Below are 22,732 nucleotides of genomic sequence, written 5' to 3' on the forward strand. Positions count from 1 at the left end.
GACACAGGAAACATTGTGTAGGAGATGTGGCAGTGTATGAGGTGTGGAACCAAAGCATGTGGAGCAGATTAAAACACTTCTCCAGAGGTTTCTTGCCAGGGTACTGTGAATATGGGTCTCTGCCTCCTCTCACCAGCCAGAGCTCCCTGAGAAACAAGTGCTCCTGCTCACTTGTATCAATTAGGGTACAGCCTAACAGAGTTGTTAGATAGACCAGATCTTTGAGTGTGGGTCCACAGCCCAGGATATTAGTGAGGATTTGCTCATAAGAAGGTTTGTGTTGCGTGCAGCAGAAGGAACAAACTTCTGGTTGTGTGCCAGGGGAGGATGTGACAGTCATAAGTACCTGGAGAACTCGTGGATTCTAACAGGCAAGTTTGTTCTGTCTTTACACCAGCAGCATCCAGGAATCGAAGAGTCCCAGGGTGGACTTGCACATCCACTCAGATGTTCCATTTCAGATGTTGGATGGGAACAGTGGTCTGAGCTCCGAGAAGATCAGCTATAACCCCTGGAGCCTGCGCTGCCACAAGCAGCAGCTGAGCCGCATGAGGTCGGAGTCCAAGGACCGAAAGCTGTACAGTATCCTTTGGGAAGCACAGCTGGGTGTGTCAGATGGGCCTGAGGAAGCTCAGCCTGCATTTCCTTTGGCATTTCTGTCCTTCACAACCACACTTGAGTTACATGTTCCTTTTTACCGTTCCTTCCTGCTTCCCGTTCTGTGACACTAATGAGTCATAGAATGGTTTGGATTGGAAGGAACCTCAAAGATCACCTCATTCCACCCCCAGGCAGTCTGACTGGCTGCTTCATATGGTTGAAGATAGGTTTTGGTGTTTTCTGTGCCTTCACAAATGATGCCTCCTGCTTTTACTGAACTTGCCTACTTGTGGGGTTATTTTGTTTCACCTGGCGGAGCTTGATTCTGTTTTCCTTGCATAGAAACAAACTTACTTTTAATAGCTAAGTATTCTTCATCATTTTAACTGCTGTGGGCTTCTGCAATTCTCTAGTGTGTGCTTCAAGCCTCCAGCTTTTATTTTTAAATAGCCTGCATCACTTGCAGAGAAATCATTCTCTCTGGCTGTCCTGCCCTTTTTAAGCAGACTTCCTGATTTTTATGAAGTTCCTCTTTCAAAACCAAACACAGTTTCTCTCTTGCAGATTTAATCTAGCTGTGCTCTGGTTGCCATTTGAGGGTAACATGTTGACCTGTGCCCTGTGGGGCAAACTTTTGGGGTTCTTTTTCCTCCGTTTGGAATAAGCTGCTGCACAGAGCGCCTGGGGTGTGTTGTCAGCACTGTGCCCTGATGGGGGGGTTGCCCATTGTGTGCTGATGACTGAGGGATCCTGTTACTGCGCTGTTTCCTGTCTTTGTCACCTCCCCACTTCCCCCCACGGGTCAGGCAGTGTTGCTGTTCTGGACAGGCCAACCCTGCTGTTACTTGAGCCTTGAGTTTTCAGTCCATGGGGATTGTATTGTTTATCCATATGGCCAAATGGCTAATTTGATTAGACTTTAAGCTCTCTCCCGAGGGATCAGCAATTCCTGCTGGCATACCATGTCCTTCCTGACACCAGTGTTTTGCCCTGCTGGATTTCCAGTACACCTGCATGTGACCTCCCTGCTTACTGTTGGCCTTCCACAGGGTGTTTTCTTCTACCAGTTGTCAGAGCCTGGGTGCCACTAGTTGGATGTTGAGTTTTTCCTCACCTCCCCAAACAGTTTGTCCTGTCTGTTCTTGGGTTCCCATTTCTTTGTTGCCCAGCCCTATCTCCTGCTGGCCCATGTCCCTGTCTGTGGTAGCCCTGGGGTGTCTCTGGTGGGTGAGCTCTCCTTGACGTGCCTCCCAGAGTTCCTCTTGCTGGAGAACGTGGTGCATCATTTCAAGCTTCCCTGCGTGCTTGATCTGAAGATGGGGACCAGACAGCACGGAGATGATGCGTCTGAGGAGAAGGCTGCTCGGCAGATGAAGAAATGTGAACAGAGCACTTCTGCCACCTTGGGTGTGCGTGTGTGTGGGATGCAGGTAGGGATCCCCCAGGCTGCAGGTGCTGGACATTCCTTTTTGCAGCCTCATTAAACCTCCCAGTTAGCATTTTCTGCTGAGCGCTGAATTTGAATCTCCCGCTGCAGGTAGGTGCACCGGCATTCACGCTATTTTTGTCTTCCTTTCTAAGCCCATAACAAAGGAACCTGCTTCTCCTGAGATGGCTTGCTTTGTCCCCAGACAATTAGGGGATTGTCTAATAAAATTGTTTTGTGGCTCAGTGTTCAGCCAGAATCATGATGCCTGGGGAGGGAATTGCCTAAGATTTCCTTCTGTACTGCACTGAGAGTTAAAAAGTTGCTCTGCTGTGGCTTAGCCCTGTGCACAAGGGTTTGCTGCTGGTGCTGTTGTGCAACTGTTGCTCCCTTCCCCACCCACAGAAGGACCTTGTAACCCAGATCTCTGCCCACAGACTCTGAAGCAATGAGGGCTTCATGTTAATCATGTGCCACATAATGGCAATAGGTGTTGGCAGCGCCCACTGACAGAGGATTGTCCGAGTTGGCCTAAGACTTTGCTGTTTAACCCTTGGGGTCAGTTGTGCTGTGTCCATGTGTGGGGCACTGGGACTGATGAGCTGCCTTTTGGGTGTCCTGGGAGAGGATTGGTGCTCGGGCACCCTGACTGCGCCCATGGGATGCACCCACGAGCTGCTTTGGGATTCAGGGAACAGGCAGAGCTGTGTCCTGCTCCCTCTCCATCATGGTGGGGACAGAATAAGTTCTCTCAGCCCTGACAGTGCAGGACAGCTCAGGGTTCTGTGTGTGGCCTTAGCCCGTTGCACCCACTTGATGTGCCTTTCCTCTGGTGTTCCAGGTCTATCAGCTGGACACAGGGCATTACTTATGCAGGAATAAATACTATGGACGCGGTCTCTCCATCGAAGGCTTCCGCAATGCCCTCTACCAGTATCTCCACAACGGCATCGAGCTGCGCAAGGACCTCTTTGAGCCTGTCCTTGCCAAGCTGCGGAGCCTGAAGGCGGTTTTGGAGAGACAGGCCTCTTACCGCTTCTACTCCAGCTCCCTCCTCATCATTTACGACGGGAAGGACAGCCGGGCGGGGACGTTCGTGGAGCGCCGGCCGGAGACGCGCCTGAAGCGGGTGGACGGCTCTGTCCCCGAGAGCCTCCAGGACGGCGGCAGCACCGAGCCCGGCTCCTCGGCACAGCCCAAGGTGGACGTGCGGATGATTGACTTTGCACACAGCACCTTCAAAGGCTTTCGCGACGACCCCACTGTGCACGACGGACCCGACATGGGCTATGTGTTCGGGCTGGAAAGCCTCATCAACATCATGGAACAGATGCGTGAAGAAAACCAGTAGCCCTGGGCTACGGCCTCTTATTCTTGTCCTGGTGGCAGGAGGAGACAAGACCACTTACTACCACAGGAAAAACACAACTTTGGTTTTAAACAACTGTATCGCTCCGTTGTTTTTAAATGTACTTGGATAGGAGAGCCGAGGGAGGCAGGATGGAAGAGCTCCTCGTGCTGACCAGACGGTTCCGACCGTGCTAGCTCTGCCTTCTGGAGGAGGCTCTGTAGATGCCTGCTGGGTGTCGGGTGTCCCGGTTCTTCGCTCTTTGTGTGTGCATTTTGGAGGGAGGACCTGGATATAGGGATGAGAAAGCAGGGCTGGAGCTCTAGCGTGAGGAGCCTCCTGCCTTGGGAGCTCTCGGGAGAGCCTTCCCTTCAAAATTCTCCGGAGCTGTTTGGAAAGGATGCTCCACTAATGGTTGGCAGCGTCCCTGTGGCTGCCAGTGAGCAGCTCAGGTGCTGGTCCCTGTGTTCGGTGTTGCTGGCTCTGCCCTGGGTTTTGCTGACGGGGCTTTGCTTTTGATGCTGCCTTTTTCTGCTGTTTGGGCACTGTGAGTAGCCACCCCAGACACGGAAATGAAATGACCAAATGCAACCCCTGGCAGAGCTGCGGCTGGGAGGGAACACCGCACACCTGGAGCTGTGCTCAAGCCCGGGGCCTGCTCCCTCTCTAATCATGACACAGGCAGGCACGGGGCTCTGAGGGAGTGACTCTGCCCTGGATCACTGACCAAGCAAGCACTCAGCTCGTGAGCTAGCAATAGTATCTGTAGCAGTTAAGATGACCCCAGCTGTGCAGCGGGGCGTTTCGGACCATTTCAACCCTTCCCCTCCTGTAATGTTTGTCCCACAGGCCGTACTGAGTCTGTCCCTCCAGCACAAAGCTGCCCTCTGCTCCCAGGCCCTGCCCTCCCCACGGGCCTGGGGGTGGGTGGTGGAAGGGAAGGCTGAGGGTTAGGGCTGACCCCCTTCTCCTCCCTGAGGATCTCCAGGGGCCAGGTGAGGGGGGACCTGGCTGAGCGGTGAGTGCCACTGCCTGCCTGTTTAGCTTTGCTTCACGGAGTCAGTCTGTCCCAAAATAAATGTCCCTTGGCCTCCCTTGAGGCGTTAACATTTGATACTGTGGCCTGGTGGTACCAGACTGGACCCTGCTCCACATCACCCCCTGTTTCTGTGTTGGGGCCCCTGGATGCTCCCTCCTGCTCTCACTGACTTGTTCCATGGCGTTACCATTACCCTGGCTCCCTGCCAGGCCAGGGTCGGGTTTGGGTTGTTTTTTTTAATTCCTTCAGGAAAGCTTGTTTGGGAATACTCGCATGTCGCATGTGTGCCGACTCCATGTGCGCGCAGGTCTCTCGGAAAGCACAGGTTCTCGGCCAGCTGCGGGCACAGGTCTGTGCCACTGGGGGGGAAAGGGGACAGGGGCTGGGCCAGCCTGTTCACTTGTCCAAGCCATCGCTCTCCTCCCGCCCTCTGGACAAGGACCTCTATCCCTGGCACACTGCCCTGCGCTGGGTTACTTCATCGCTCCTGCGGGTCGCTGCCTTGCTGGGACTCGCAGGATTTTTCAGGGAGCAGGTTTGCAGGAGGTTCCGGGCTCGGGTGAGAGGCTAAGTGTAGCCAGCAGGTGCCCCCAATAGCCCTGTTACCCCCCTGGCCCTGCCCCAGCGTGGCCTATCGCTGCCCCCCTCTGCATGTCCTTGTCCCCTGCGGGCTGTGCTCGGGCAGGCCAGGCCCCACCTCCTGGGGAGCCCCTTGGTGTCCCCCTCGTGCCCACTCCCGTTCCCACCTCACCGGCCGTGACAGACCTGCCACACTGCTGGTGCTCCGCGGGAGCCGCCTCCCCCCCCTTCGGACCACCGCGGTGGGACTCCACAGCTTGTACATAGCCTTGGCCCCGTTTGTTTTTACATGAATAACCACCCTGTTTGTGCTTCACCAGAGAACCAAAAACCATTAAAGGAACTGTTTTTGTCCGCGGTGTGCCGTGCCTGCCTCTGCCGCGTCTGAGCGCGGGGAAGGGGGTGGTGTTGGTGTTAAACGTCACCACCCGGAGCGGGGTACGGCCGTGCCCCTGCCGTCTTCTCCTCGGGGGAGCCCGGGCAGGGCTGCAGCCGGGACCGGCCGTGCGGTGCTGCGGCGGGGAGCGGGACCGCTCTGCCCCCGGGGCGGGCGGGAGGACGAGTGCGGGGGTGAGCGCTGGGAATGGACGGGCGATGGAATCTGGGCGGGTTCTCGGGCCCGAGCGGGCGGGCTGTGCGGGGCGGGCTCTAGGGTTCGGGCGGGCGGGGTGTAGGACCGCTGGGGGGGCGGGCTCTGTGCCCGGGGCGGGCTGTAGGACGGGGGCGGGCTGTGTGGGGCGGGCTCTGTGCCCGGGGCGGGCTGTAGGACGGGGGCGGGCTGTGTGGGGCGGGCTCTGTGCCGGGGCGGGGGGCAGGCCGCGGGCGGGGCGGGGCCGCGCGGCGGTGACGTGCCCGGCGCGCCGGGCGCTGACGTGTCGGTGCGGGCGCTGGCGCGGGACGCGGGGGGATGCGGGCGCTGATCCTCGTGGGCGGCTTCGGGACGCGGCTACGGCCGCTGACCCTGAGCCGGCCGAAGCCGCTGGTGGAGTTCTGCAACAAGGCGGTGCTGCTGCACCAGCTGGAGGCTCTCCGGCAGGTGGGGGCGCGGGGCGCGGGGGGTGCGGGGGCCGCCCCGCCGCCGGCTGACCCGCACTCCCGCAGGCGGGCGTCAGCCATGTGGTGCTGGCGGTGAGCTACATGTCGGAGGCGCTGGAAGCCGCCATGCGGGAGCAGGAACAACGGGTAAGGGCCCTTCCGCCTCCCCCCGCCTCCTCCCGCAACCCAGCCCGCCCCGCCACTCACCCTGTGCCCGCAGCTCGGCATCCGCATCTCCATGTCCCACGAGAAGGAGCCGCTGGGCACAGGTAGGATGCATGTAGGGGCGGGGGCGGGCGGGATGGAGTGAGGCCCGGGGGCAGCGGGGTGGGTGCTGGGGATGGGTCTGGCAAGGCTGGGGACGCTGGGAGGCGGCACCGTGGGCAGCAGGGTGGGTATGAATGTGTAGGGCTGGGGGGCAACAGGAGCGGGACAGCATGGACAGCAGCATGGGTATGGACAGCGTACGGGTGGGAGGACCGGGAGCACCTGGAAGGGGATGCCAGGATGGACATGGGCAGGACCAGGGAAAGCGGGGCCAGCTGAGGATCCAGAGGGACTGGGGACTTTGCGGGGGCGTGCTGGGACGGGCAGAGGCGGGGCCAGCAGGACCCGGGCACTGGGCTCACCGCATCCCCGCGGGGTCATTCCCGGCTGGGCAGCGGGGCCGCTGGCACTGGCACGGGACCTGCTGGCCGAGGACGGGGAGCCCTTCTTTGTCCTCAACAGCGACGTGATCTGCGAGTTCCCCTTTGAGGCGCTGGCCCGTTTCCACCGGCACCACGGCGGCGAGGGCTCGCTGGTGGTGACCCGCGTGGAGGAGCCGGCCAAGTACGGCGTGGTGGTGTGCGAGGCCGACACCGGCCGCATCTGCCGCTTCGTGGAGAAGCCGCGCGTCTTCGTGTCCAACAAGATCAACGCCGGGCTCTACATCTTTAACCCCGGCATCCTGCAGCGCATCCAGGTACGAGCCGGGGGGCTGGGCTGGGCCAGGCTGGGGGGCTGGGCCCCTGCTCAGCCCTGCTCCCTGTCCCTGCAGCTGCGCCCCACCTCCATCGAGAAGGAGATCTTCCCGGCCATGGCGCAGGACGGGCAGCTCTATGCCATGGAGCTGCAGGGTAAGGCCCTGTGCACAGTGCAGGCAGCATCAGGGGGTCTTGCCTGCTCTGCCACCCCTGCTCTGGGGGTTGTCACCACGGCTCTGTCCCTGCAGGCTTCTGGATGGACATTGGGCAGCCAAAGGACTTCCTCACGGGCATGTGCATGTACCTGCAGGCGCTGCGGGCTCAGCACCCTGAGAAGCTGCACTCAGGGCCTGGTGTTGTAGGGAACGTGCTGGTGGTAAGTGCCAGCCCCCAGCACATCAGCCCCGGGCACATCATGGGCTCTCCGCGTCGTCCCACTGCTCTCCTCACTGCCATCCTCGAGCTGTGCCTTCCTGTCCCCACGCTGGCCTAGTGGCCTGGGCTGTGCCAAGAGCTCTGTCTGCCCTCCCAGCCCTGGCACAGCCCATCTTCCTTCCAGGACCCCAGTGCCAAGATTGGGGCAAACTGTGTCATCGGCCCTAACGTGACGATCGGGGCCGGTGTGGTGGTGGAGGACGGGGTGCGCATCAAACGCTGCACCGTGCTGGAGGGGGCCCGCATCCGCTCCCACTCCTGGCTGGAGTCCTGCATCGTGGGCTGGAGCTGCTCTGTGGGCCAGTGGGTGAGGCCCTGGGTACCCCTGCAGGGTATTGAAGCTCAGCTCTTGCCCTCCCACCTCCTCAGGCTGTGGCTGGAGGGATGTGCCGGTGCCTGTGGGCAGGAGTGGGAGCACAGCCCAGGGCCTGAGCCGGGCAGGTGTGACGGAGCCTCTCCGGGCAGGTGCGCATGGAGAACGTGACCGTGCTGGGTGAGGACGTCATCGTCAACGACGAGCTCTACCTCAACGGGGCCAATGTGCTGCCACACAAATCCATCGCCGAGTCCGTGCCAGAGCCGCGCATCATCATGTAGCAGAGCACCCTGCGGCCCCAGCCCTCCTTGGATTAAATATTTATATTTCCATTTACTGTTCAGCATTACCTGAGCATGGCCCAAACACCAGGTCGCTTGCCAGGGCTGGCCTGGCTTCCCCTCCCTGTGTCTCAAGGCACCACATAAGGAAGAATAATTTAATGTTGCATTTCACGAAGTCAGCCCCCAGCCAGGGGCAAGTTAACAGCCCGAACGCCCAGCCCAGCCCCACTGCCCTGGGGCTGCCACATGTTCCCAGTGCTGCTGCAGAGCCGAGGCCTTGGGCTCCCCTCCCTGAGAATGGCCCACGGGACAGAGAGGCTGCCAGGCGAGGGGACGCTGGCCTCTCCCACCCTGCAGCCCCCCGCCCCACACTGCAGCCCCATGCTGGGTCCTGGCCCTCTGGGTGAGGGTCCCACGGCCCTGGGCAGGGCAAGTGTTTGGGGAGAAGCCAGCATGGGGCAGGGGGGCCACCCCCGTCAGCCTGGGGGAGCGTGTGGGGCAGGGCTGGGCTCTATGAGCTGGCTGGCTTGGTGAAGTCGTCCACCCCTGTGATGGTGGCCTTGCAGAAGAAGCAGTCCTTGTTGTTCATCAGGTGCTGGTTGATACAGGCTCTGGGACAGAGGAGGAAAGAGCATCAGCCCCCCACCCTCATGGCACAGGGGAGCTGAGGGCTGGCAGTTGCCCTGGTGGGGGTCAGGCATGGGAGTTACTCACTTGCATGACTTGTGGGAGCAGGGCCTGAAGATGGCAGAGATGGGGTGTGCGTAGCAGATGGGGCACAGGTCCTCCTCACTGGTGGGCTGTGGGGGTCACCAGGCAGTTAATGTGGCAGACGAAGCCCTGTGTCTCAGGGCAGCTGTGCCAGAGCCGGGGCTTCTGCCGAGGATGGGGTCAGGGCTGGGGGGAGGAGACACTCACCAGTGTGGTGGCAGCTGCCTGCTTGGACTCCTCACTCAGGTGGCTCAGCATCTTCTCCACCTTTGCCAGCTCCTCAGCACTGATATACTCTGTGTCTGGGGGGACAGAGTGGGTGTACGTGGGGCGGATGGGACCCTCAGGCTGCCCTCAGGCATCTGGGTGAGGAAGGGGGGCTGCATCCCCTTGGGGACCAGCCAGGACAGGGATCCCCATGCTGGGGACAGCAGGCTGGACATTGGGCACTGAGAGGGACAGAAATGCTGACAAGCAGGCACTGGAGACATCCCCATCTAAAGTGTCCTGCTGGGGGATAAGGGCCAAGGATGCCTGTCCCTGGGACTAAAAGGGCCAGGACATGTTGCAGGGGACACAGACACCACCAGCAGCCCCGTTCCCAGCCCAGCTGTGGGCGGGTGGTGAGCACAGCCCAGCTCCCAGCGCAGTGCCGGCACTTACAGGTGTGCAGGGAGAAATGGCGCTTGTCCGTGGCCGGGGCAGCAGCTGCCAGGGCCGAGGGCTCAGCGTGGCCCAGCAGGTACTGGATGGAGCGCAGCTGGAAGCAGGGATCCGCCAGCAGCACCGCCGTCGCTCGCTCGGCCCTGCCAAGGGACACAGTCAGATCACAGACTGCACACCCTGCAGGCCCAGGCCACCCGGCTGCATCCCCAGCTGGTGATCCCCCCCGCTCCCCGAGAGCCAGGGAAACGTGCCCAACTGCAGCCAAAGGGTAGCAGCCACCCTCCTCCTCCTCTGTCAGCCTCGACCGGGAGGCTCCGGCGATCGATATGGTGCATCAGCACTTGCTGAGGCTGCAGCCCTCACGCCGGTGCCCACAGAGCCTGGGGAGCTGCGGGGTGGCTGGAGCTGCCAGCGCTGCCCTGGATCACAGCCCTGCAGGGGAGAAGGGGAGATGTCCCGCAGCAGCCTGACACCGGGGGCTGTGGCCCCGTGCACCAAGGGGACGGCTCAGGGTGCCCCCAGAGCAAGCAGGTGCCCCCACAAGACAGGAGGGAGCAGTCGTGGCTCTTCCTGGCTTCAGCGGGGACAGGCAGGAGGGATGAAGGGCACCTTAATGGGTGTCTCCATCGGGCATCAGTGCCGTGGCCCGTTCATGGCCCTTGGCAAGAAGCAGAGCTGGCTCCGTGGCCGGCCCAGGGGCAAGCCCAGCCACTCCAGCGGCAAGAGGGGCAGGAGGAGTGAGGGAACATCCAGTTGTCGCAGGCTGAGCCGGGGCGCAGGGGGTTAACAGCCCCTTGACTCGCAGCAGCCGCAGCCGCCAAATTAGCTTTTTGCTGCCCTAATGGAAACCAATTCCCCAGCTCTCCTCTTCCCACTAACCGCCTGGGCTCTGGATAATGACATTCCTGCGTGTCCTTCACCCTGTGGCCACCCCCTCTCCACCAGCAGCCCACGGCTCCCCCTCTGCCGTGGCGACCCTGCGGGGCTCGGCCACCCTGTTTGTTCACCCCCTGGCTGAGGGTGCTGGGGGGTCCCCCCCAGCTTGTGCAGGAGGTGGTCAGGATGCGCGCAGAGGGAAGGAGCGCGGCTGGGAGATAAGGAGCACTGCGGGGGTGACCGCCATCCCCACTCCCAGCCTGGGCGTAAGATGGAACACGAGGGGCTCCCAGAGGTGACGACGGGGTGGGTTTATTCCAGCATCCTCCCAGAGGCTGGGCAGTGGCGGAGCAGCCGCTTTACGGATTAGAGCCGGTCGCAGCTGCCGTTCTCCAGCGGGAGGGACGCGGCTGCTCACTGGTACGGCCGGAGCGGCCCTGAGCTCCCCCGGGGGACAAGCGACCACGCAGGGCTGCGCTCGCCCTGCCCACTCGCAGGGAGGGCCGGGGCCACCGCCGCGGCCACCGCTCCCCGCGCCGGGGCCAATGGGATCCCGCCCGGCCCCCTCGCCGCGCACCGCCCGCGCCTAAATAAGGGCAGGCGCGGGACCGCGCTCCCGCAGCGCGCCCGGCTCCCGGGAGGTGCTGCCCGGGAGGGACCCGGACGGGGCTCCCCGAAGGCTGGAGCGCGGGGATGTGCCCCGGCGGCGCTGAGCGCTGAGAAACTTCGCACTCCAGGGATGCGCAGCTCCAGGAGGCAGCGAGGCACCCACACACAGCCCGACACGGAGCGCCTCAACCCCCCTGATGCGGATCGGCGGCTCCCGGCCGTCCCCCCGCAGCCCCCGGCCCGCCGGAGCACAGGTACGGGGCAGCCTCGGGTGAGCCGCGGCGGAGCCGGGCAGGGCGATGCCGCCCTTTAACTCTTTTCAAGCCTCACGGCTGGAATCGGGATCCTCCTTCGCGGAGTGCAAAGGGGCGTCTCTGGATGCTTGGTAGAGCCAAGGCAGCACCGGGGGAGAGCAGGGGGGACGGCGACACGCTTTCTCTCGCGTCTCATCGAGCCTGGCTGTGCTGCCAGGCTGCACAGAAGCTCCTGCCCGCCACAATGTCCCCACCGGTGACCGCAGACCCGCTCTGGCCGCGGGTGGCGAAGCTGCTGCTGCTGCTGCTCCAGCTGTGCGCCCCCGGCCGCGCTCCCCAAGCCTCCCCGCAGTCCCGCCTCTGCCCCTCCGCCTGCATTTGCACCTCCGACCTGCTGAGCTGCAGCCGGCAGACGCTGCAGCATGTGCCCCCGGCGCTGCCGTCCACCACCACCACGCTGGACCTCAGCCACAACGCCCTCACCCAACTCCACGACCGCTGGCTGGCCGCCCTCCCGCACCTCGAGGCCCTCCACATCAGTCACAACCAGATTCGGGACCTTTCTCCGCAGGCTTTCCACAATGCCTCCTACCTGCGGCACCTGGACATGTCCTCCAACCACCTGCACGCCGTGGAGACGCACTACTTCGAGGCGCTGGTGAGCTTGGAGGAGCTGCTGCTCTACAACAACCACATCAAGCGGGTGGATGAAAACGCCTTCGCCAAGCTGAGTGGTCTGCGGAAAGTCTACCTGAGCTGGAACAACCTGACCACCTTCCCCTTCCATGCGGTGCAGGGGCTGGGGATCTACAACCTCCGTACGCTGGACCTCTCCTCCAACTGCCTGAGCAGCATCCCTGTGGAGGTGCTGGTGGCTCTGCCCGAAAACATCGGGAACGGTTTGTACCTTCACAACAACCCCATCAGGTGCACCTGCCCGCTCTACCTGATGCTCCAGCGCTGGAAGCAGCGAGGATTCAGCTCTGTGAAGGATTTCTTCGAGGAACACACCTGCAAGGTATCTGGCAACGTGCCCCGGTCCCTGATCAAGGTCCACAAATACAGCCCCATGTTTGAGAACTGCTCGGCGGGCCCTGGAGACGCGCACCTCTTGCCCTTCCAGGTGATGGTAGACCAGCCCATCCTGCTCACCTGTAACACCAGTCTGCCATCCTCGGCCACTACCTACATGTGGATCTCCCCTCAACACGAGCCCATCAAACACCCGGGGAACAGCAACGGCTCCCTGGAGGTCTTTCGCAATGGCAGCCTGAGGATCGCTGAGGCCAAGCCCTGGCACTCGGGGATCTACGTAGGCTTCACCAAGAGCACCCACAATTTCAGCAGGCTGTGTGAGTTCAATGTGACCGTCCAGTACCCCAAGCCCGGGGAGACCTTCAACACTGGCCTCACGACTCTGCTGGGCTGCATCGTGACCCTGGTGCTGGTGATCATCTACCTGTACCTCACGCCGTGCCGCTGCCTGCGCTGCTGCAAGAAGCCAGCCCCGCTCAGCCCCCCGCAGGAGTGCAGCGCCCAGTCCTCCATCCTCAGCACCACCCCCCCTGCCACCGACGGGCCGAACCGCAGGGCCGGCGCCAACAAGCACGTTGCCTTCCTCGAGCCCATCAGGGAGACGCAGAACGGCAAGATCCGCCTGGCCCTCGGTGAGGACTTCCCTGACCCCAAGCACCCCAAGGTCCTGCAGCTCAAGTCAGACACAGAGTCCATCAGTTCTGTCTTTTCTGACACCCCCATTGTGTCGTAGCGGGGCAGAGCTGGGAGAAAAACCAGGGCCTCATGACAGCTGGTCTCCATCGCTGCTAGAACAAGATTATTGGGCACCCCGAGTTCCTGGCTTGAGTGCGACCCATGGGAGTGATCATCGTCACCCACAACCGCTTCAGCCATGAGCTCCTGGTGGGTTTTGGGTCACAGGCACATTGGTGCCCAGCAAGAGCTCCTTGCATAATCCACTGGCAACAGCCTCGTTAGCACAAGGGTAATGCTGATGAACCCAGCATGCTGGAGAAACCCCCCTTCTTTTGGGCACCCACTCTCCCTAATGGTGACACTGGGGCTGGGGATCTGCCACGTCCCCAGTCATGAGATGCCCAACCTGACACCGCCACCACAGACCCCTAGGCCAAGGAATAGCTGTGACATGTGGGACACTGTCCTCACTCATGACAGGGCCTCTGGGGATGGCAATGCCACCGTTGTCTCCCAGCCTGTAGCAGTCCCTATCAGCATGCCATGGCTGGGAGCAGGGGGAGCATGACCCCATCACAAGGGGGGGTACACAGCCTCTCCCCCAAACGTGGCCACGCAGGGGGGATGGAGCTCAGCGCCCACCCAGCCACGCAGCCAAGCAAACCTTACAAGCTTTTGCTTCCCGAGGAGCTGTAAATAGTGAAGGCAGGATTAGGTGACGCGACACAGCGCCCCGGCCCGCATTGCTCAGAGCTCCCCGTGCCACCAAGGACAATGAGGTCTCCGCTGCGCCACACTCCTGCGCTGCTTCTCCTTGAGGCGGACACTGCTCAAGCACAGCTATTTAGGCAGTAACCTAATCAGCCTATCGATAAATGTGAGTAATCCTCCCCTCTCCTGGGTCGTAATTCTCTAGTTCCATTGGAATAAAAATGCCTATTTTTTTAAGCTCACACTGGGCTGAGTGTCTCCTTGCCCTTGCAGCAGCGAGCAGCCACCCCGCAGCTCCTGGGCACAGCAGTGGGAGTCCGGGGTCTGAGTGAGCCCTGAATTCCTGCTGGCCTGGCACAAGGCTCACAGCCTCTGCTCCCATCGAATGGCGTTTGGGTGGCCTCGGCGAGGGGGTTAAATGTGCTGAGCAGGCCTGGGGCTGCTGTGAGAGGAGGCTTTTCCCTGGAGAGCAGGTCCCCAAAGTGATGCCTGGGAGAGCAGGAGGGAGCAGCACTGACTGACACAAGGGCACAGCCAGACCCCAAAAGGGATGAGCAGGGTTTAGATGCAGGGGAGAGGCACCGCTCAGGAGGGGACTGGCCCTGCCTTTGTCTCAGTCCCAGTGTCCCCTGCCGATGGAGACCCCCGACTCGCTGTAACCTGCACTGCCTTTCCTGTCACCCAGCCTTGCATTGGCCTGGCATAGGGACTGGCTCTGCCCCCCAAAACACCTGCCTGATCCCACAGAGGGATAAGGGTATCCTACCCACTTGCTGGTCACCAGCATCCCATCCACAGCTGAAGCAGGAGCATGTGGCTGTCATGTGCAGCACAGGGGAGGCTGGGGTCACCCTGTAGGCAGGAGCACAGCTCAGACACAACAGGGACCAGGACCCTTCACAGCACTGCACCCCAACCTGCAACCCCATCTTGGCTGAGCATCCTGGTCCCAAGAGCCGCTGGCAGCCCTGTGACTGGTGGGAGGGGAAGGTCCTTGTGGCACTGGGACAGCACTAGCACACATCCTTCAACTTTTCCTGCCAGGAAACAAGCAGCTTTTTTCCCAGCAAAAACCCAGCTGTGCCTAAAGCACTTGTCAGAAACCCCTCACCCATCTAAGGAGGGGACACTGTTTGGAAGAGCAGCTATCCCTATCCTGAGACAGCTGCAGCCTCCCAGCACTGATCCTGGTGCTGACCTTGCGCTCAGCTCCACACGATCCGTGATCTGTGCCCCTGCAGCCCCCAAGGTGATGGGATGTGGAGCGACAGGCCCTGCCAGGCTGTGCCCTTGCTCCCCCACACCCAGCACTGCTGGCCCTGTCACCTCGTGTTAGCACAGCGTCCTGATGGGCCCAGGACACCGTGCTGGCCACACCAGGGGCTGCCAGGGGATGACAAGGTGTCAGACAGAGAGGTGAGTGACACCTTGAGGGTGGACATGAGGTGCTGCCACTCTTTGGCTTCACACCCAGGCAGGGATCCATGGGAAGGATGGTTTCAATTTGACCTGGGAATGTCTGGGAAAGAGAAGAGACCCAAGCAAGTCCACCCAGGTCTAAACCACACCAGGGCACTGCCCCAAGTGCCACCCATGCCTGCTGAGACAGTGCTAAGCCCATGCCAGAGCACTTGCCACATCTAAGCACCACATCTTCCTCCAAAAGGAAAAGTGAAGTGCTGCTCCAGGCTCCAGCACCCACCCGCTGTCTCCATCCTTGTCGGTCTCCTTGCAAACCTTCCCCTTCCCTGGCGCCAACACCAGCTTCCCAGGCATTAGTGCTCCTGCAAACCTGCATCCTCAGCTGAGGGTAACAACTGAAGCTTAGGGAAAGCTCAGGCCAAGGAGTGTAAGAAAAGCTCTCAGGGACTCTCCAGGGACACACCAGCCTGGAAAAGCCCAGGAGAGCCTGCAATTCTCCTATCCCTGCAGGAAGGCTGAGCCTTGCTCTGCTGGGAATAGCATATCTGAGGTCTGTATCAGTGCTGCCCCCGAGGGATCCCATTGTCTTTAACCACGAAAATCCTGCTGCTGCTTTTCACACCTTCCTGATGCTTAGAAAGGATCCCACACCACACGGCTGCTCCAATGAGCAGGGGAGGGCGGTTCAAACTGTCGAAGCAGTTCATTAACCAGCCTGAAAGGCAGAACATCTCAGCAAGGAAAAACATAGCTGGGAGCACAGCCTCTCTGACAGGCAGGAGTTGAGAAACCTAATGGATGTTCCCCGAGGAATACCCTGTCCTCTCTCAGCAGCCATCTGCACCATCACAGCCCTGGCTCCCACCAAACCACCCTCCTGCTCCTCGGCTCTGCAGAGTAAAGCAGTGGGTCAGCACAAAGCACAGCAGCCCCAGCACACAGGACCTGTGCCAGCATGCATGGGGACAAGGACTAGCTTTGGGATAAGGATTAGCTTTGGGGACCAGCATTCAATGCTGACTCCTGTCTCCCCTGGCACTTCACACCTCAGCCAGGACAATGTGGGTGCACTGAATGCCAGTCCTGTCCTGTCCTCCTGCCACTGGGGCGGGACACATGATGAACATGGCTGGACCCGAATCCTTTCCTTATGATGCTCACAGTTTTCCAAAGAGCTCAAAGCAGCAAAGCCTGGTGCTGGCCAGCACAATGCCTGCTCCTGCCTCCCAGTGTGTGCCCGACAGCCTTGAGGCGCTGGGAGAGCCCAGCCCTGGCAGTCCCACTGCTCAGGACACAGCGTTTGGAGCTGGCAGCTTGTAAAAACTGCAAGACCAGACTCCTTTTTTAACCATGAAACCTATGTCTGAGCTAGTCATTCTTCCATGCTCTTGCTCACACTCGCCTCAATATGTTACACACTGCAAGACCGGGGTACCACCCATCTTCTGAGACTTTAGAGCAAGGTAGCAAAGACTCCTTTAGACTGAGTGGTCCATGAAATGCCTGCTCCTGCCCCTCCTTCCACCACAGCTCACTCACCAACACATGTTGAAGGAGTATTAGTGTTTAATTGATCAGTAATTACAGGGTCCTACAGGATTGCAGAGAACTACCATGTCCACAGCGACCAGCCAAATCCCCAGGGTCCCAGCAGTGCTTGAGCACATAGGTACGTGGTTGTTTGGGAACCTGCAGACTAGGATCTCCTGACCTTTCCAGCAGAGGTGATCCCAAAACCATTTGGCAACTGAGCAGAGTCTGCTTAGTCTGCCTCCAAGGTGCCTCCAACCCTCACCCTGAGAGCATCATGCCCCTGCCTCTGAGCTGGTGGTGTCCATGGGGCATGGGGGAAGCACGAGGTGCCCATGGGCCATGGGGGAAGCACGAGGAGCAGAGCAGTGGCCAAACCCTGGCACAACACTGCTCATCCCCAGCCCAGGATGGCCACTCACTTCCCACAAAGGCCATTCTAACCTATATGCCCAGCCCTAATTACAGTGGGCCCTCACACACAGGGGACCACAGCCTCACCTTCTGGCCTCACCCCTTCCCCTGCACTCGCTCCCACCAGGATCCTGACACCAGCTCTGGCCAACGCTGCTCCATTAGCTCACTCTGAAGGAGGCTTAATAGAAAATCTGCTCAATTATTTAGCAAGCAGGGGGATGATACTGGCTGGAGGCAGCCAGGGTCTGTGGTGTGGATTCAGCCCAGCCTGCCAGATCCTACTTTCCCTCTCCTCCCCACGCAGTCATTAGGGCCTGGCAAACAGGCAGCACATGGACATCTCTGCCTCCTCAGCCCTGCCAGCCACTGAGACTCCCCAAAGCAGTGCTGCCCAGTGTTGTCAGACCCGAGGGCTGGGAGGGGGGCACTGAAGCTTTGGCTCACCACAAGCAGCACCAGCCTGTCCTGCCCAACCCAGCAAGGAAATGCATCTCTGCTCTCTCAAAAGCACAGCCTGCTGCATCCAGGGACTACAGCAAACGATGGATCAACCATCTCACCACAGCCTGGCCTGGGCAATGTTCCCTTGCCTTGTGCCTAATGGCTCTGTTTGATGCCAGGAGTCCGTAGCAAGAGGACTTGATGCCTGGCTGAGTGTCCTGTGCTGGGAAAGGAGCAGCTGAGGCATCTGATTGCAGCCTGATAACGTGGCTGGATGAGTTGGCAGGGCCCTGATCCTCCTTACTCCCACCCTTCCCCACCAGAATGTTTTGGCCCCATAAATGGGACTTCATTCCTCCACTCCCAGAAGAGCTTGCAGCACCTTCCAACCAAGTACCTGGTACAGTGTCTGCTTACTGGGTTGGAGGTGACCAGAAAAAACACAGCCAAGCCAAGGAAGTCTCCCGAGGTCCCTCATTCTCTGGGGCACAGCCTTCTCACAGGGAACCAGCCAGGGTAACAGCTAGTGTCCCTGGTAATTCCCACAGGGACATTCCTGCAAACGTGGGTTGGAAAAACTTCTCTGTTAATGGTTTCTGGCAATCTGGGACCTGGGAGAGATTTATACCTGCTTCCAGCACTGCCTGGGCAGAGCGTTTCTGGGAAAGGACAAAAACTCATCCCATTATCCTGCTTGCTGCTGAGAGGAAGGGAGAAAGGAAAAGGAAAGGCAAAAGGAAAGCTGTCTCCACATGAGTTCACACAAACGGATCTGCTCTGGAGGGCCTGGTTACATATGGGACCCTATAAATCACTTCAGTTCCTCCTTGCAGCAACACAACCCATAGCAATCACCTTCCATGGGAATGTACAGACCCGAGGAAGGTTTGAATTCTCCTTTTCCATTCCACAGACCATCCTTTTACTCATGCACCTGGAGACAGATGCTTCCCATTGCTGTGCTCCATCACTGACATATCATCTCGCTGGCTTTGGGGCAACTGTTATCCCAGCTGCACCACCCAGGCTTCAGCACCCCGTGGTGATGGTGCTTTGCAAATAGGATCAAACCAGGGCTGAGCCCTCGAGGAATGCAAAGGCAGCAGAAAAGTCTCAGTGGTTGCTCTCACACCTGCTGGTTTTCTCCATCCCACCTCTCTTTGCCATTTCACAATGTGCCTGCATGGAGTAGAATTGCTCTGTCAGTGGGGTGCAACACCCAGTTCTCAATTCAGAGTGTTGCAAACAGGGTGGGGGGTTCAGTTTTTCCTTCCATGTGAGGCACTCTGACTTTGGTCATGCTGGTCTCTGCCTCCAGACTGCCCATCCCCTCTGTTTAGGTATCAGCAGAGGGTCTCCAAGCCACCAGCCTCAGTTCTTTTGCCTTGATTGACCTCAATGGTTCCCCTGCAACGTTTGCTTGCCTTTTATAGATCACTGATGCATCAAACCTCAGGTTTAGTGCATGGCTTTGCAAAATCACAGACAAGCATTTCGGTTTATAGATATTTTTTCCTGGGCTTCCTGCTGTTCCACCTTGTGTTCCTCCTGCTCAGTTAGGTCCACCTTAAGGACACAATGCTTTTCATGCATCATTCCCCTATTTTGTACTTATTTCTGCTTTCCAGTGCCCAGAGAGGTGACTGCAAAGCCCTTGAACATCAGTCAGAGACCTGCACAGTGCCTCTGGTTTGTGACTGCACAGCCCAAGGCATGGAGGATGCTGTTGGTAGACAGGGGACAATGGCTGCCCAGGCTTCACAAAGTACAACTGGCTTTTCAGGGAAAGGACACAGCCTGGAAGCTTTCTGTCTCTCCAGGAGTCCCTGCAGGCTAGAAAGGATGTGACTGACATCACACTACCATGTCCCCAGAGTTCTTTGGAGTTTGCTAAACTGAGGGGCGTCCCTTTCCCATTTTGACCCTACAAGTGACCTGACCTGGGACAGATGTTTAAGCGACAGAGTGTCAGGGAAGGACTTCTCATCCTGTCTGTCATGCAGGATAAGCTTTATTCCTTTCCTCCAGGAAGAAATGTCTAGTCGTGGTGTCAAATTCATGACTGCCCTTTCCACAGAGCAGAGTTCTGGGGGTGAGCAAAACTCACCCCTGCTCCCAGCCCAGAAAGGCCACTGATCAATGCTTGGCATTGTCACACTTAGGGCTGTAAGACTGGTGCAGCAGCCACGGGAGGCAGGTTATAATTAGATATATTTGTGTACGTCTTTTGAGTCCTTGAGAGAAGAAGCTGAAAGACTGGCTGCAGGGCTGAGCTGCTCAGCCAGATGGGACTCTCCTCTCTGCAGAGCCAGAGATTATCGTGTTCTCCAACATGAAAACAGGCAGGATGTACAGCACAGACAGGAGAGCCCCATCTCCAACAGCAGCCTAGAGCACACAGTGACCAGGCAAGGCAAGACACCTACAAATGACAATGGGAGATGGCAAAGGCAGGGCTGCAGAGTGTCAGAATAAGTCTATTTGCAGGACTTGGTACAAGCAGACACAGACACACATAAATGATCAGGTCAGCTGTGGCTTTGTCCAGCCACATCATTCCGCCAGTGCTGCCTCTTTGAGTAACTCGCTACCATAAAGACAAGATTTGCTTCATCTTAAAATCAGAATCACCCAAATGCCTGGACAGGACTTGTCTCACCTTTGTGCCACAGATCTGGGCAGCCAGAGCACTCTGCACACATTCTGATGCCTTCCTGAGATGGGTCCAGGGCAAAGAAGCTTTAATGAACCCCCTTTAATGAACGCCCTTCCAGCCATCCCTGTGTGCTGCAGCACTTTGCCTGTGTCACCACATCAGCACAGCTCTTTCACATACAGCAGCTCTGACAGCAGCTGTCCCATCACACAGTGCCAGGTCCCATCCCGAGGAGGAAGGTGCTGCCAGTACAGCACCTCACAGGGACCCCTCACAAGGGTTTTCCATCACCACAGCGAGGGGGTTTGCACCCAGCAGGAGCACTGGGATGCAGCTGCTGCAGGGGCACAAAGCTCTTTGGCTTCTACCTGCTCCACACACACCTCCCTCGCCTCGCTTCAGTCTCCATGCACCCACGTTGTCCTGCAACACCTCCCATGGCACTACTGCAGTGCCCAGAGCATTGCAACACACCCTGTGCTTTGGAAGGCAAAAGCCACTCACCCCTGAACATCAGTGTCCACCAGCAGCCGGACCAGTATCCCTGTCACAGCCACAAGGATTGGGTAATGGTCCACGCTCTCCAGGCCTACGGAAGCAAAAGAGAAAGGTAAGAGTTGGTGCCACCACGTGACAGGCAGAGCAGGGCTGCACCCCTACTGCCAGGCTTGGTGGTCCAGGAGTTGATCAGTCACCAGGCACCATGACAGGGGCTCTCTGGGGGGGCCATCAAGGACAGAGGGGTCTTCCCCACTAATGTGAACCCCAGACCCAGACACTGCTCTCATGATAGAGCACTCCTGCCTCTTCCAAACCTCAAGAGGAGAAGATGTCTGTCCTCTCCTAAGGAAAATGCAGCTGCTGTACAGGGAATATGGGATGTCCATAAGACAGCGTCTGGAGCCAGTGTCTGCTCACAGGCCCAGCTCAGCTGCCCACAGTCACCTCTCAAGGAAGAGGGCTGATGTTGCTGAGAACAGCTTCCCCCAACAATTCAGTGCATCCTTTAATCGATGCAGAGCCCAGCAAGCAAACCTGCTACCTGGGCTGCAGCCTCTGCAGGGCTTTGAGCCTTTCAAACAGCTCCCACCTAACCTGTGCCAGATCAGTGTTTAGCAAGACACCTGCCCACCCCCACACACACAGCTGCCACTTCCACCAGGGACAGCCAGACCTGTGTGTCAGCTGCCTCATGAGGACAGGGATGCTGGAGGGAACCAGAGCTGCTGGACCAAAGAAGAGCTCACATCTGTCTGAAGGATTTACATGTCTTCTGAAGGCAGCACTTCTGTTGCAGCCTGTGGGACCACACTGGCTTCCCAGCCAGGGATGTGGCATGTCTGAGGTCTGATCCCATCCACCTCTGCGCCAACCTTCTTGCAAGCCATCCATCCCTTCCCAAGGGTGTGTTTCCAGCAGAGGGGCACAGGATTAACGTGTGGACTCACCAGGCAGACGGAGGTTGACCACTCTGTCAAACAAGTTCCTTTCAGCTGTCACACGGTTCAGCACCTGGTTCAAAAGCTGTGTAGGGAAAAGCAGAGAGAGTTTGTATTTTCTGGATGGACTTTCTTGCAAGCAGCATCCAAAAAGCAAGTTTTGGGGCAGCATGTCCTTATAGTTTGGGCTCGTTGCCTGAGAGCTGGTGAATGCAGAGGGAGGCTCACAGCACACACCTAGCTTGGCTTTGGCATGGAGCAAGGTGGCACCACACCACAGTGGTTGTACCAGACCAAAACCTCCCACAGAAGAGTCAGTCTGAGGTCAAGACACCTGAATATCAGTACCTTCCACTTAAATCTGAATTCCCACCTACAGAAGCCAAACTACTTCTGCAGATAAAAGCTCCTGACAAGCAGAAACTACAATCCCCAGGACAGCCACAGCATGTGAAGAGTGAGCTGGCAGCTGTGGGTAAAAGCAGTGTCAGCAGGGTGAAGCACAGTCCAGGTCCTGCCCTGATTGGAGCTGGCAGCAGGATGGATCTACCAGGCCTGAAGCACAGGGTGAGTACAGAGAGCAATCAACTTCTCTGTATGACAGAGCATCACCACAGGCAGAGATTTCTGCCTATGACCAGCACAGGAGGAATCAACTCTAAAGACACTTAATTAGCCACCATTAGCTCTCACCCAAACCCCAGTGGGACAAGCAGGGACCGCTCCAGGCTTGACACAACTGCTGCAAGCTGAGCACAGTCTCTCAGGTACAGCATCCCTCTTCCTGTCTCCCCAGTGCACAAGAGTAGAACACTGCACCTCTCTGTGGGCATGTTCAGTGGTGGGGCACAGCTTCATAGCAGCAGCAGGTAGTGAGGGGAATGCTGCAGCACCCTGCTCTCTGCTACCTATTCCCCAGCTTGCCTAAGCCACCTGCTGAGGGCCCCTCACTCTCCTCCTCACACAGTGATCCCTACAAAGATCCCAAGCTGAGCACTTCCCTCATGACTGGTGTACCAGACCCCACTATGTCTTGCTTTGATTCATCTGCTCAGAGCCCTGAGACTCAACTCTTGAGGTACAGGTAAGTTACATATAACTGCTCCCCACCAGTCCAGATCATACAAGAACAGCCTGTCCTCAGGGCTTTCCAGGATTTCCCATGCTTCAGAAAAGAAATTAATTTACTGGACTCCGAGGACTGTTCTGGGTTGAAATGAGGCTGTACCAGTCACCCTGGCAGGGAAGTGGAGATGTCTG

General features: G+C 58.7%; 4 protein-coding genes across 6 annotated transcripts in view; 3 read left to right on the top strand and 1 right to left on the bottom strand.

The window, feature by feature from the left end:
* IP6K1 (inositol hexakisphosphate kinase 1) overlaps positions 1 to 5,351 on the top strand; it is a 37,543-nt gene extending 32,192 nt beyond the window's left edge. For 2 of the 3 annotated variants that reach the window (XM_027733631.2, XM_027733875.2), the window contains 3 exons: positions 398 to 582; positions 1,855 to 2,030; positions 2,868 to 5,351. In XM_027733631.2, the coding sequence (XP_027589432.1) occupies positions 398 to 582; positions 1,855 to 2,030; positions 2,868 to 3,377 (871 nt within the window). In that variant the 3' untranslated portion in view covers positions 3,378 to 5,351. The remainder of the gene's footprint in view (positions 1 to 397; positions 583 to 1,854; positions 2,031 to 2,867) is intronic. The other variant, XM_027733961.2, reaches the window with a different exon arrangement.
* Positions 5,352 to 5,855: 504 nt separating this feature from the next.
* GMPPB (GDP-mannose pyrophosphorylase B) lies at positions 5,856 to 8,079 on the top strand. Its single transcript, XM_027734906.2, has 8 exons — positions 5,856 to 6,028; positions 6,094 to 6,174; positions 6,248 to 6,296; positions 6,690 to 6,991; positions 7,067 to 7,145; positions 7,241 to 7,368; positions 7,552 to 7,734; positions 7,893 to 8,079. The coding sequence occupies exons 1-8, from the start codon at positions 5,900 to 5,902 to the stop codon at positions 8,022 to 8,024; spliced, it is 1,083 nt and encodes a 360-aa protein (XP_027590707.1). The 5' UTR covers positions 5,856 to 5,899; the 3' UTR covers positions 8,025 to 8,079.
* Positions 8,080 to 8,168: 89 nt separating this feature from the next.
* The window catches only part of RNF123 (ring finger protein 123), a 52,620-nt gene continuing 38,056 nt past the window's right edge, over positions 8,169 to 22,732 (bottom strand). The window contains exons 34-39 of the mRNA XM_039378283.1: positions 21,482 to 21,557; positions 20,538 to 20,622; positions 9,402 to 9,544; positions 8,946 to 9,040; positions 8,742 to 8,827; positions 8,169 to 8,638 (exon numbers count right to left, since the gene is read on the bottom strand). Of these exons, the coding sequence (XP_039234217.1) occupies positions 8,539 to 8,638; positions 8,742 to 8,827; positions 8,946 to 9,040; positions 9,402 to 9,544; positions 20,538 to 20,622; positions 21,482 to 21,557 (585 nt within the window). The 3' untranslated portion in view covers positions 8,169 to 8,538. The remainder of the gene's footprint in view (positions 8,639 to 8,741; positions 8,828 to 8,945; positions 9,041 to 9,401; positions 9,545 to 20,537; positions 20,623 to 21,481; positions 21,558 to 22,732) is intronic.
* On the top strand, positions 10,659 to 13,809 carry AMIGO3 (adhesion molecule with Ig like domain 3). The gene has a single exon (XM_027734785.2). The coding sequence runs from the start codon at positions 11,268 to 11,270 to the stop codon at positions 12,909 to 12,911; it is 1,644 nt and encodes a 547-aa protein (XP_027590586.1). The 5' UTR covers positions 10,659 to 11,267; the 3' UTR covers positions 12,912 to 13,809.

Source organism: Pipra filicauda, unplaced genomic scaffold, assembly GCF_003945595.2.
Source record: "Pipra filicauda isolate LSUMZ 115617 unplaced genomic scaffold, ASM394559v2 scaffold102_size2360937_pilon, whole genome shotgun sequence".
In the NCBI taxonomy this organism is placed as follows: Eukaryota; Metazoa; Chordata; class Aves; order Passeriformes; family Pipridae; genus Pipra; species Pipra filicauda.